General features: G+C 49.7%; 2 protein-coding genes across 2 annotated transcripts in view; both read right to left on the bottom strand.

The window, feature by feature from the left end:
• Nucleotides 1-14326, bottom strand: part of LOC135805881 (uncharacterized) — a 101764-nt gene that overhangs the window by 40342 nt on the left and 47096 nt on the right. The gene's annotated exons all lie outside the window — the stretch shown is intronic.
• LOC135808213 (uncharacterized) lies at nucleotides 623-1996 on the bottom strand. Its single transcript, XM_065321373.1, has one exon. It carries the CDS (start codon nucleotides 1994-1996, stop codon nucleotides 623-625), a length of 1374 nt encoding a protein of 457 aa, XP_065177445.1.

The raw sequence follows: 14326 nt of genomic DNA on the forward strand, positions 1-14326 counted from the left end.
AGATCTGCGGCGCTTCTCACGACCCTAGGCAAACAGGCCACGAACAAGCCGTCCATCCACGATCAGAAAGTAGTTGCAAGGTCGTTTCCGGGAACGTTTGCAGAGCTGTCCATGAAGAACAAAATGAGCGCACAAAACAAATCACTCGAAAACGGCGCTGATCGCCTTGCGAGGTGACCAACACGTATTTTAGGTAAGTGAGCTTTTCTGGAATGCAAAGCGATGTTTTCCGCACGCAGGGTACAGGAAATCTGTGGTGGTATGCGTGACATGACAAGGTTGCGCATCATCATTATTTTTTTCTTGAGTTGCCGTTTTCTGTCATGTCAGCTTGCGCACGGTCTTCTTCTTGACCTTGCGCGCTTCAAAATGTAAGAACTGCACAATGGTTGCTCCGATTTTGACGATCTATGGCTCAAAATTTTCTTGAGGGACCTGGCCAGAGGATTACCGAGCCATATTTTTGGTTTTCACCGAGCTTGTGTCATCGATTCCCACAGATGTTTGTCCCATCGAGGGACGAAAATCCACAAAATCCCGTTCGTGGGTCTCAGAGCACGGATTTGAAAAAATCGTTCGGTAATCCTGTAGTCCTTCAGCCAAGGAGTCCTCCCTGAAAATTTCATGGCTCTCCGGCCAGTCGATCTTTAGAACGAATCGATAGAAGATTCAAAAAATATTCAAAATTCCAAGCCCGGTGATTGGCTGAAACACGGTTTTCACTGATCACGCCAGCACCTCGTGGAACAAAATGGCGCTGATGTTGAATGTACGCAACTGTGAGCCCTAAAATTCCTGGCAGGTGCGATGCTCGGATCAGGAAATTGTGCTTCACACAGATTGAGTACAGGGTGCGGATGAGTGCCATGACTGCAGGAGACCGGCTCGTGCCCGTCTTCAGGCACTCCACGACAGCTTGGTTGTCGCACTGAAACTCCACACGCAGCCGCAGCCACTCGATCCCCCATGTGGCGCAGGCCGCGACAATGGCGAAGAGCTCCCTGTAGGTAATGCTTAGTTCCAGTTGCTGCGGAGACCAGTCACCTCTGAACCAGCGACCATTGAAGAAGGCTCCAAATCCAATGGTGCCACTTGCGTCGGTTTGCAACTGGAGGTCAGCGCTGGGCATCCACTTCTCCAGCAGGAAAAATGACTTTCCGTTCCATGTTGACAGAGTCTGGTGCCACCAGCTCAGGTCGCCCTTGGCTGAGGCTGAGAGGTGCAGCATTCGGTGAGATGACATCTCAGATGTGGCCTTGTCGAGGTCATACAGGCGGCGTAAGAATGTACGGGCGGCAGGAATTGCTCTGGAAGCGAACGAGAGGTGGCCCAGGAGTGAGGCCAGTTCGCGTTTGAGAACGCAACCCTTGTCGAGGGTGGTAGAGACTAAACGACGTAGGGCCAGAAGCTTGGACTGAGGCAGACGCACTTCCAAGCGATCGGTGTCCAGTTCCAAACCGAGGAAGGTGAGGACAGTGGAAGGGCCCTCGACTTTCTCTGTGGCGACAGGTATGTTCAAGAACTGGAACAAGAAGATGATGGCCTTGTGCTTGGCCGCCAGAGAGGAGCTTGGTGGGCAGATGTCGAGGAAGTCATCGAGGTAGTGCATTACGTCGGGCAAGAAGCCGACATGGACAAGGACCCAGTTGATAGCCGTTGCCAGCTGGTTGAAGATGAATGGTGAGGAGCGGAGACCAAATGGAAGGACCTTCTCGTAATAGTACATGCCGTTCCAACGGATCTCGAGAAGATGCCAGTCCGAGGGGGCGACGGGACACAGGCGAAATGCATTACGGATATCTACCTTTGTCAAGAGGGAGCCCTTGCCGAGGCGCATAATGGCGGCAATTGCGGTGTCCACGGAGTCGTGATGCAGGCTGAACTGCCCGCGTGGTATAGCATCGTTGACACTGCTGCCATCGGGAGACGACAGGTCATGTATCACACGAAGTTTTCCACTGGACTTCGGCACAACACCCAGACCAGATGTCTGCATGCACAGAAAGGGTGGCTCCGGAAATGGACCTGCTGTTTGCCCAGCTTCACAACATTCGGTCAAATAGGAAGAAACATACTGCATATTACGGATAGCCGACAGGTGATTGGGAGAACTATGAACACCAGATATAGCAGCAGAATGGCCTATCGTGAAACCATGACACAACCCATGCAACACAAAGTGAGAGAAGGAGTGATCCGAATGACGGTTAAGGAGCCCGGCTAATCGGCGTACATTGATGGGGGTCTCCACAGAATGTTTACGGAGCAGACGCTGAGGTGGCGGACTGTCCCCTGCCACATTTGACTTCTGGGTGCTTCCCGCGGCATTGAAGGCACACGTGGGCACGATAGCAGAATGAGTTGTTGCACTGGTCCCTGTTGAAGTTGCGGCAGATAGGCTTCCCAAGATGGGTTGGCGCGCTGGACTGCGGCGGACCTCCACTCCCAGCGCCGACGGATGGAGGCCCTGGTCTAAAGGGACACCGGGCCTGGGCCACTGGGTGCACCAGAGAACAGCGCGAACATGGCGGGCGACCACGGCTGGTGAATGAAGACTGCCACAAATTAGAGTCGATGATAGCCCAGTCGTACGACAGTGGTTGGGAGGCTATGGCGCGCCGGAAACGCCTGTCATAACTTAGCCATGCGTCCACCTGATACGAGTTATTTGCATCCAGAATAGTGGCCTGATATGCCAGCAAATCATTCGCCCTATCTGGAGCCGCCGCGACAATTACTCTTGTGTAGACAGTAAACGCCTCGAGCCATGACGCTACATCGTGGACATGGCGGCGCTGGGCCTGAGTTGGCTTCTGTACAAGTTGGACAGAGCGGTTGGCCCCCACAGCTAGCTGGACCACATCGGGCTCCACACCCAGCTGGTCCGGGAGGAGGTCGTCGAAGTCAATAAACTCGCCGCGTTCAATTCGCCCGCGGAGTTTATCAGGTACAGAGAGCGACGGACGAGCAGCCGGCGGATGGCCCAATGCATGAACGGAGCTGGAGTTGACAAGCGGCACGACGGCTGCAGCAGATTCCAACTGCTCTACTCGCTCCATCAGGGGCTGGAGGACCTGGTCGACGGCCTGAGAAACAGCCGAAGCAAGTACATCAGGGACCACACTCAAGGCGGCGGCAGAAGAAACTGACGGCGCAACGTCGGAGACAACAGAGGCCGTGGATAATGGAGTCCCAGTTGGTTGACGACGAACAGGAGTTGGCCTCGCACGCGCATTACTGCCTGCAGCCGAAGTTTGAGTTGCCGCCCCGGGATCAGGGACCACATTCAAGGCGGCGGCAGAAGAAACTGACGGCGCAACGTCGGAGACAACAGAATCCAAGTGGGGAGATATTGGAGTTCTGGGCGGTTGAAGACGAACAGGATTTCGCCGCACACGCACATTACGTCCTGTATCCGAAGGTTGAGCTGCCACTCTGGCCGATGGCGTCTTTTTTCTGGTCGAGAAACGAGCCATCGTGAGAATATAATACTCAAATAATCTCTGGCCGCTGAAGACACGGAGTCTGACAGGATTGAGCTGAGAGAGAACAAGGAAAGCGAATACTAAAGGCGGCAGCCAATCGGCAGAACTAGGACTGACACTCTGAAGCAGGACGGAGGCAAACTCAAATCAGAAATCAGAATTTTTGAGTTCAGAATTTGAAAGCTGACTGCAGGCAAGGAAACTGGAAAGACAGCAAGCTCTGTTGTGCGCACAGGAAATCTGTGCATGCGCAGAGCGTGGGCATGTGATGTCTATGATACACAGCAGTATGTAGAGAGAGCAAGATCGTGCACACACCTTTTCTAGCTGGCCTGCATGCACTCGCGTACTCACCTTTTGTCTCCTTTTGTTCCGTTGGCCTGGGTAGCTACTTGCGCGCCCATAATTGCCATAGCTACCCAGGCGCTTTATCTTGCCGTTCGGACTTGATCTCTTTCTCTTTCTCACTCTTCAATAATCTCCCTCTTCAATAATCACCATGTAGTCGTTTCGTTTGTCCTGGTCTTAGTCATCCCGTCTCTAATAAATGTCGTTCCACCAACTAACTTGTTCCCGTTGTCCGTTGTCCTAATTCATACTCAACATTGGCGCCCGACCATTGCTCGGAACCCACGGCCCTCGTCCTCAACCGCCATTCGTCTCGTCCATGTCAACCTCGTCTCGTCCATGTCCATCTTGTCTCGTCTCCAACCTCGTCTCGTCTCCACCCTCTTCTCGTCTATGTCAACCTCGTCTCGTCCATGTCAACCTCGTCTCGTCCATGTCAACCTCGTCTCTTCTATGTCAACCTCGTCTCGTCCAAGTCATGCAGGTCAGCTACTTTCCTTATTTCTCTCTTTCTTTTTCATCCGTCCTTCGTCGTCAAATTTGTTTTCGGTATATTTTATTTTGTGATTTTTGTAGTGTGTGTGTGCGCGCGGGTGTCCTTCATTAATATTAGGGGGTCCGGTCATGGTGAGGCACACTCTTTTATTTATGTCGTATATTAAAGTGTAACTAGGCTGTATCAGCCGTGCAAAATACTAGTAATCAGAATGCAATTCACGTTCCTCATCAAACTCCAATAGTTATTTTTGTGCCATTTTTTGAAGGGGCATTTGGGCCCGTTGTTATTGGCCATGTACACTCTATAAGTAGTACAGGAATGTTGTAATGATCTGTAGTGCATTTTTAGTACACACTTTTGTGAGGCCCGTGTGTTGTGTGTGTGTTTTGGTTTGTTTTGTTCTTTCTTCTCTTCTTCCTCAGTCATTGTTTCTCTCTATTTTTCTCATCGTCTTATTATTTCCCGCGAGGTCGCGGTTCTTTTTTCACTCAGGGGAGGTATGTTAGGTACCTCCTCCCGTATCTTTTCTAGCTGGCCTGCATGCACTGGCATACTCACCTTTTGTCTCCTTTTGTTCCGTTGGCCTGGGTAGCTACTTGCGCGCCCATAATTGCCATAGCTACCCAGGCCCTTTATCTTGCCGTTCAGATTTGATCTCTTTCTCTTTCTCACTCCTCAATAATCTCCCTCTTCAATAATCGCCATGTAGTCGTTTCGTTCGTCCTGGTCTTAGTCATCCCGTCTCTAATAAATGTCGTTCCACCAACATACCTGTTCCCGTCGTCAGTCTCTTGTTCGGACTCAACAATAGGTATAATGCTGAGGGTACAAATACACCTTCCTTAGCGGGGGTGCCATGGCTTCTAGGTTTGTTGTCTGTTTTGGGTGCAAGCGGGCATCATATTGTATGCGTGTGGTGTGACGCCTCATGCCACGCAGTTGTGTGAGTTCTTGGACTCTGTGGCCGTTCGTTTGCCTTCACTGGGCAGTATGAGATCGGCCCCAGCGGGCAGTATGTTTTGCCCTTGGCTGGCGGGTTATCGGCCTCGGTGGCTGTTCGTTTTCTCAATAGGCAGTATGATTAAGCCCACGGTGGGCAGTATAATATGATCGGCCCACGTGGGCAGTATGCTTTATGCGTTCGTGTGCCCTCCATTGGGCTATCTACTTATTCACGCGCCCTCAGTTGGGCCGTATGCTTTAACCCTCGATGGGTAATGTGTTGGCCTCCGCGGCCGTTCATGCGCCCGCAGCTGGCAGGTTGCTAGCCGCGTCGGCCATTTGTACGCCCTAGGGTGGGCAGTATGCTAACGGCCCGCGGTGGTCAGGATTACTTAGCCCTCAGTGGGCTGACTGTTGGCCTCGGCGGCCGCTCTTGTCATCGGTCCTTGGTGGGCAGCAGGAGGCCAACCCTTGGTGGGCCGTTCGTGCGTCAGTGTGAATCACTGACGACCAAAAGTGATGATATGATGCAACTATTGTCGTTTGGCTTCTTGGAACCGGTCTATCATCACCTACTATTATATAGACCTGCATCAAGCATATTATTTTAACATCTTTAATCAAAATGAAGTTTTGGAAACCCCCAACCCTATGTGTGAAATTGTGAATTGTTTGTGAATGCGCGCATGGGTACGTCGTTGTGTGCACAGACGAGATGTGGGAGTGTCTGCAACTATATTTGTGCACATGAATGTGTGTGTGGGTGCGCGCATGCGGCTGCGCATGTGCGTATGCGGAGGTGTGCTCGTAGGCCTGGGTGTGCACCCGTGGGCCTGGGCTAACTACTTCCTCCGCATCATCGAAATTGTCGCAGTTTGACTTTTGATGTAAAACGCGGTATTTACTCACCAGCACTCGTACCAGAGGCAAGGAATCGGACATAGGCGATAGTCATCAGTATAGGGTGACGGCAAAGTTCTATTTTCTGTTATTGGAAGCTGGAGTTTTTGAACTAGACGCAATTTCTTCGCTGATGTCGCTGCGCTGGTAATTTCGACTCGCTGAGATCAGTCAGGCGTTGCAGCCTGCACATTTCTCGTGCTTATGGCCATTCACTCAAGCCCCATCACTGTTTTACCTTAGCTGGGGTGAGAATTCGTGGAACAAGTGGCAGCGCTTGGAGAAACATCGAGGGGTCGGCAAACTAAATGCCTGCAACAGCGATACAATTTGTCGCTCTGGCTGAGACACTCAGTACTAGTACATGATTGTACCTGCAAGAGCCGTGTAGACTCTACACGTAGTGCTAGTGATGCACGCCCAGGTGCCGTACCATAGTATACCAGTGATGCTGAAAAAGAGGGCGCGCTGGACGTGATACTACACTTACCTGCATGAGCTCAGGGCATGCCACGGCTAAAAAAAGTTCATTTCAAGATCGAGGTGATTCCGAGGTGATTCCGCCGACGGTAATCAACCGACCTCGCAACGATCGTGTAGTCTTACTAGGCTTCGTTGGTGGTGAAGTAGAAATCATCCAGAGCTAGCAGACGACAAGCATAGCAGCTCTTGTCCTGTGGAGAAAGTCAAAGCGTTTGAGATGAGGCGCGACCAACTTTCAACCTTCCTCGAAATATTTCGGAAAGATATTTTTGCGTCCATTGACATCAGCGACGACGAGGACTTCATCTCTGCATGAAAACTCTCAGTCCAATTGTCCTGGAATGTTACTCTAGTCTTCAGACTATCATACTGTGTAATAAGTTTTGAATGGCTTAGTTTATGGAGTTGTCAGTAACAAGTGACAAGTCACTAGTCAAACTGCGACAATTTCGATGACGCGGAGAAGTAGTAACTTATTAGTCCTTTCTCTTTAGCAGATTCTGACGAGAGTTTGGTGGCAATCCAAAAGCATGTGAAGCAGATCTTCCATCGGAGCCAATTCTCTGATGTGGAAATCGGGGCCAAGTCGAAGCTTTCCGGAGGCTAACATTTTGCCATGGCGAGCGGGTCCGGTGGCGAGAGTTCGGGTAGCAGTTCTGACACCAAGTGTTCCACTTATTATAACAACAGCACTACGGATTAAGGCCCACGCACACTCTCTTGTCAATCCTACGCAACAAGCATTGTACTCAGTTGTTTCATATGTCTCGTTTCTTTGCCTGTAATGATTATTCAGAATCATCCATCAGCTAGAGAAGTGCACATGCTCCAATGGATCTTGTATTTATTCTTTCTTTCTAGCATTTGTCTATGCTTCTGTCATAATACTCCTTCTGTAAGATATTTCATGTGTCTTCACTCTGTACATTGTCTCTGATTTGACAGCTGCATGCATTTCTAGTATTTGAGCCAGGCACTATAGAAACCGCCCTACGACGTTTGATATCAAAATCAAGTTATGACGTTTCAAAGTCACGCGACTCAAAGTTACGCGAAGCGCAGAACTCGTCACTTTTGTTTTGACAAGACTCAAGAGCTGTCCTCTTGTTAGGTGTTCGGGGAAGGATTCCGAGCTCGAGCGATTGTCGAGTAACTCATGAGGCTCCACTTACTGTGATTGATTATGGCAACAACATCTAGTAGACGACGCAGCTCGATTCTGTGTGGAGTCGACTAGTCCCTGATGCGAAGGTGCTTGAACTGGACGACGAGAATTTTTACGGATTCAGCGCTGGCACCCGCGAGTCGTCCGCGAGCGATTCCGACGCCGATGCTGACAGCGACGGCGATGATATGCCACCCAGAAGGAGAAGAAGACGTATGGAGTCACAGCAAGCTCGAGTGCTGCTAGTGTTGTGTCGAAAACGCCAAGCCCCGACAGCTCGGAAATTTCAAACGCGGAGAGTGACACCGACTACTCGGAATCGGATGACGAACCAGATACCCCCGCACCTGAGCCACCGACGACGGAGCAGGTGAAGCGTGGTCTCCTCGGACATACGCGATGGGATTGAGAGAGGCTGTGGATGCAAGTCGAAGAATCATTGGAAAGTCATCCCAGAGCAGCAGCTCGAGGACTACATATTTGAAGTCTCTAAACTGCGAGAATCGAAAAAGCGCTTCAACAGTTCAAGCAGTTTGTTCTGGGCGCACTGACTGGAAGCATGCGAAAGTCGATGACTGGCGGTGGTGATCGACCTTTCTATTTCCGCTATCATGTACGTGGTTACGAGTTGTGCAAAGACGTGTTCATGGCAGTTCCTGCTGTTGGAAGTCATGTAATGAAGCGCCTTCAAAAAAAGCAAACAAAGGAGTCGTTCAACTGGCACAACATGGCTTGACTGGGAGAACACCAGAGCACTTGGCCATTTCAGCAGACATGGAGCAGGATGTAGTGCAGTTTATTTAGTCATAATTATGCTAAAATGTACGGCCTACGTCAACCTGCAGCGGAGCGAGGTCGTGCTGAGGACCCTCCAGTATACCTACCAGCATCCGAGAACAAGAAGTCTGCATACAACATCTACACCAAGACCGTCACACAGTATTCGCCTGTTCATTACAGGTCATTTTGCCACATTTGGAGGAGACAGGCAGCACATATCAAAGTGATGAAGCCAAGGACAGACGTATGCGCATTGTGTCACAATTTGTGTGACAATCTGTGGTACAAAATTCGTGTCGCCCGTACAGAGGAAGAGACGGAATGTAGTGTCCAGGCGCTGCGTTCGCACACATCGCTAGCACAAGAGGAGCGGCAGTACTACCGAGATTTAGTGGACGGCGCGCAGGCGTCACTGGATGAAGCTGAGGGCATAGTTCACTATACATTTGAACTGCCTAACTAGCAAGAATGAAGATATACAAAGAACATTACATACTGCGTACATAAAAATTAATTTGCTCTATATCGCTCAATTGATATGCCATTATTAAATAGGTGGTTAGGCACATTTTACCATCGCAGATCAACTTGAAATTTTGTTTGAGCACATTACCATACCATACCAACATTTTGAGAGAAAAAAAAATTTTCTCCAAAAAGTGCCATAGGGTGGTTTCTGTAGTCCCTGGCTCATTTATTGCTACTGTGTGTTACCGTCGGACAACGTTACGATTTATTGTTACATGTAGGTTCTATGTCAAGTCAACCTTGTTCCCATCTCATTCGTTTTCTAGTTCTATACTTACTGCCATGACTTGTCCCTTTTATGGTTATACAGTCTTCTTCTTTTCCAGTAGTATTGCTTTCGTTTTCCGGAGACTTAATGCGGTGTATCTCTATTCGTCTCCTCGATGGCCATATATTTATCCTGACACTAGCATTTTCTGCGTCGCGTACAGCTGGTGGAACTATCTACCCCAGCCGTCGCAATGTGGGGGCTTTCCTCTTCATCACTTGACTTTGAGGACAGTCACGAGTAACTCTGATAATTATTACTGAAGTATGAAGAGAATTTGTATCTGAGTGGAAAGACACTGAGTGGAAGGACACTGAGTGGAAAGACACTAAGTGGAAATACACTGAGTGGAAAGACACTGAGTGGAAAGACACTGAGTGGAAAGACACTGAGTGGAAAGACACTGAGTGTCTATAATTGTGATGAGCTCGATGAAGAGCCAAAACGTCATTTAGAATTCTACTACATTGTACGGGCAGATCGAGAGTAGGATTCCTAAAACAGTGCCAGTGGACAAGACATCCGCTCTTCAGCACTATTTAACGTACCCACTAATCGTACCGACCTCCGTTCCTTCCTCGGTCTGGGTAATCAGTGTGGAGAATTCACCCCACGGATATCCGAGCTCGCCGCTCCGCTACGTCCGTTATTGAAGACTTCGAATAAGTTTGTGTGGGATGATATCCACACCGCGGCTTTCAACGCCACAAAGTCTGAGCTGATATGGCCGCCGACTCTCTCCTACTACCTTGCTCGTGACGATCTTCGGCTAGAGACAGACGCCTCTGCCCTGAACGGACTTGGGTTCGTGTTATGGCAACGCCAAGATAACCAGTGGCGCATACTGCAGTGTGGCAGCCGCTTTCTCACCGACATGCCTCCCACCAAGGCCCCAACCGCACACAGCGTCGAGCTCGACAGGTAGTGTACTGACCACAATTTTCCAAAGACATCGCTCAAGTTGTTCGCAGTTGCGAACAGTGTCGTTTGCACGCTCCATCTCAGTCTAAGGAACCGATGCGTGTCACCGCTGACCGTCGTCCTACCCTGCCATTCCGCTGATTTGTTTTCTTGTCAAGGCTGGGAATACCTGGTTTACGTCGACCGTCATACTGGCTGGCCTTGCATCGCAAAGATTGGCTGAACTGCATCTTCTGCCGATGTGATTCGTGTGTTCCATGGCTGGTTTGCCGACGTTGGCGTCCCCAGCATCCTCACCACTGATGGTGGTCCGCAGTTTTCATCGCGTCGCTTCGCTGAATTCTGCACCAGATGGCAAGCTCAGCACTCCACGTCCTCACCTCATTATTCTCAGTCTAACGGCCATGCCGAAGCCTCCGTGAAAGCGATGAAGTCACTTGTGTTGAAGACCACGTCGGATGGTAATTTGGACATTGATGAGTTCAGAAGCGCATTGTTAGAATGGCGCTTTTGTGCACACGCACATGTTGTCCAGGCGTCAGGGGCCCAGCCTCCCTGCCCATCCGACCCGCCACACACAACAACGAAACTGAACTAAGAGTTCTACATAATTTCTTGACAAGACGGAGACGGACAGACAAGAAGACCGAACACGACGAGGTAAACTGAAAACTGAAGAAAAAGACTAACATTTATGGCAGCATACGAGCATGCGCGCAACAAAACACAACGTATGACAATGACGTAACCGTTACTTGGATCATGTACAAACTATACATGCAACCAAAACCAGTCAAAGCAGAACGCAAAACAAACCAAAATAAACGAAAGGACCACAACAAAAATGAGCCATGAAAAGTCTTTCTACCGATACACAACATATTCCCCACCAAAGACATTTTCAGGGCTCTACGAGGACTGCGAACACTGTGCCCTACGAGTATACGCCGCAAGCGTACTAATCAAACTAACTACAAGAGGCAACAAATAAAGGATCGACACGCCAACAAAACTCCAACGAAAGTCAACGTCCGACCAGGGACAAACAAATCAAACTCAAACAAATCGAGCAAAACAAACTAATCAAACAACTCGAGCAAACCGAACTACCAAACTCGAACTAACAAACAACTCGAGCAAAGCAAACTAATCAACAACTCGAGCAAACCGAACTACCAAACTCGAACTAACAAACAAATCGAGCAAACCAAACCACTCAAACAAATTGAATCAAACTAATCAACAAATCACAGCAGGAGCACCTTCCAAACTCTGCGTCACACTCACATGGGGTTATTTGTTCACGATGCGTTTTCCTTCGCACCGTCCTTGTCGTAGGAACCAGCCACTCCTCGCAGACGTTTATCCGGCTTCGTCTGCCCTCAGCGCATTCAGCTCCAACGACTTCCGTCGCACCAACCTCGTCGTCTTCACCAGCCACCTTGCGGGACGTCCCTGCCCTCAGCGCATTCAACTCCGGCGGACCAGCCACTCCTCGCAGATGTTTATCCTTTTCATCTGCCCTCAGCGCATTCAGCTCCGACGAGCCAGCCACTCCTCGCAGACGTTTCCTCGCTCAGCGCCTTCAGCTCAGATGACGTCGTTTTGGTGATTTGTTCTCGATGCGTTTTCCTTCGCACCGGAGTTTCTGTCAGTTCCTCGTCTCGCTGACAATCCTGGCGTGATCGCCAAATTTTGTGCACTCGCACATGTTGTCCAGGCGTCAGGGGCCCAGCCTCCCTGCCCATCCGACCCGCCACACACAACAACGAAACTGAACTGAGAGTTCTACATAATTTCTTGACAAGACGGAGATTAAGACGGACGGACAAGAAGACCGGACACGACGAGGTAAACTGATAACTGAAGAAAAAGACTAACATTTATGGCAGCATACGAGCATGCGCGCAACAAAACACAACGTATGACAATGACGTAACCGTTACTTGGATCATGTACAAACTATACATGCAACCAAAACCAGTCAAAGCAGAACGCAAAACAAACCAAAATAAACGAAAGGACCACAACAAAAATGAGCCATGAAAAGTCTTTCTACCGATACAAAACAGGCGCAACCCCCCCCCCCCCCCCCCCCCCCGAGAAAATGGTCAGAGCCCAGCCCAAGCACTGTTTGGTCGACCATTGTCCTCCTTCGTGACAGCTCATCATCTCAGCTTTGCTCCTGATTGGCAAGCCACAGCCACCGATGTTGACAAGCGCTCTGCCGCTCAGTCTGCCACACAAGAACAGCATCATGATGAGTCTGCCAGATCACTGCCCCCACCTCGCATTGGCATGCGGGTTGACATCCAAGATCTTCGCACCAAACTGTGGCGCACTACCGGCGTGGTCGTCGCCATTGGTCGCAACTAGGACTATATTATGGTGAAATGATGAAATTACCTAGCGGCCGTGTGTACTGGCGCAACCATCGGTTTCTACACTTATTTATCTCAGAAGGGGCGCGTGGAGTACCCGTGTACATCGTATGTATTTGCACTCTCATGTTTCTTATTATTAGGGCTGAAACGATCATCCATTTAGCCCAATCGATTACTCTTTATCATAACGATCGATTATTCGATTATAATCTTTAAGAGGCCGCACCTGGAATATGTACGTGGAATGGCCAAAAGTGGAAATATGTACAACATTTTGCACAAAAAAGTGTTATGTATGCAGACCGGACGCGACGTTGACCTTCGAGCTTCATGCTCCAGCTTCGTTGTACTACCCTTGTAGGACTGTTTTTCGATTTTGACAGCATGTTTTACAAGGCGAGTCGCGCGTGCAGTGTGTAGTACTATGTACTACCGGGGGTATATACTCTGCGCTGCATGCGCTGCGCGTCTAAGAAATTAAAAATTTAAAAAAACGCAAAATTATCGTAATCGGTAATCTAAACGATTGCTCGATCGTTAGAGTTATCAAACGAGTACTCGATTATTCGGTATAATCGTTTCAGTCCTACTTATTACGGTACTGCATCTCCTTGCATGGACGTGTGTACAACCTTACAGCATACTACTCATACTATGCGTGCATGTGTGTACTCCGAGCCCATAATCAACAGTGCTTGTCTCTTGATGTTGTTCAGTCTTTCCTTGGCAGTTTCCTGATGAGTCGTCCTCTCAGTCCTTCGGTGCATTATTCTTATTCAATATAACTAATCATCACATAGACTCGATGATACCACAGAAAGCACAGGCTGCGGTGGCTTGGTCATGTTGCATGGATGAAGGAAGCCCGGCTGCCAATGCAGATTCTGTTTGGCGAGCTGCCTTGCAAACGCACGCAGCACGGTCCCAAGAAACTCTAGCAGGACGTTGTGTCCTCGGACCTTGCATCCATCGGCCTACCTGAAGGTTTATAGTGCACTACAGCACAGGAGAGACCAACTTGGTTCCAGTGCTGGCGGCTCAGGGTTGAGAAGCAGGCCCCAGACATCCCGTGCTCCAACTACCGCTGCAATTGAGCGTTCCGTCGTCCTGGCGATCAAGCGGCATGCACCAAATGGAGAGTTAGGAGCCCCGGTGCGATGAAGTCATTGCTTCCATTCCTACGGCGATAGGTATTCCAGGTTCCAGGTTTGCGAGTGTGTGTGTGTGTGTGTGTGTGTGTGTATTCAAGATTTGAATTTGATGAGAGAAGAATCAATGTTGTCGTTTTGGAGCTGGATCGTCTAGGCTCGGAGTACAGTGGTGGCAGAGGCATGAGCTGTGAGTGGAGACGGTTGCTGGAGATGGATGGTGATGCAGGGAGAAGGGTCACGCTACCTGACGACACATGGGAAATTGTTTGATCCTGCAATTTCAGTTCGAGCGCGGTGGACTTCTAGACGATGTGTCCTCATGGCTGTTTTTTAACGCTTGGCCTATCGCTGATATCCCTGCGTGGGACGTTCTTCCAGTGGAGTCCGGGTGGGACTTCGGGTGCCCACACTCCATCACCTGGTTGATTATTTCGGAACTGCAATAATGCAGGTTCAAATGATTATTGTTTCC

Source organism: Sycon ciliatum, chromosome 1 (assembly GCF_964019385.1).
Source record: "Sycon ciliatum chromosome 1, ocSycCili1.1, whole genome shotgun sequence".
In the NCBI taxonomy this organism is placed as follows: Eukaryota; Metazoa; Porifera; class Calcarea; order Leucosolenida; family Sycettidae; genus Sycon; species Sycon ciliatum.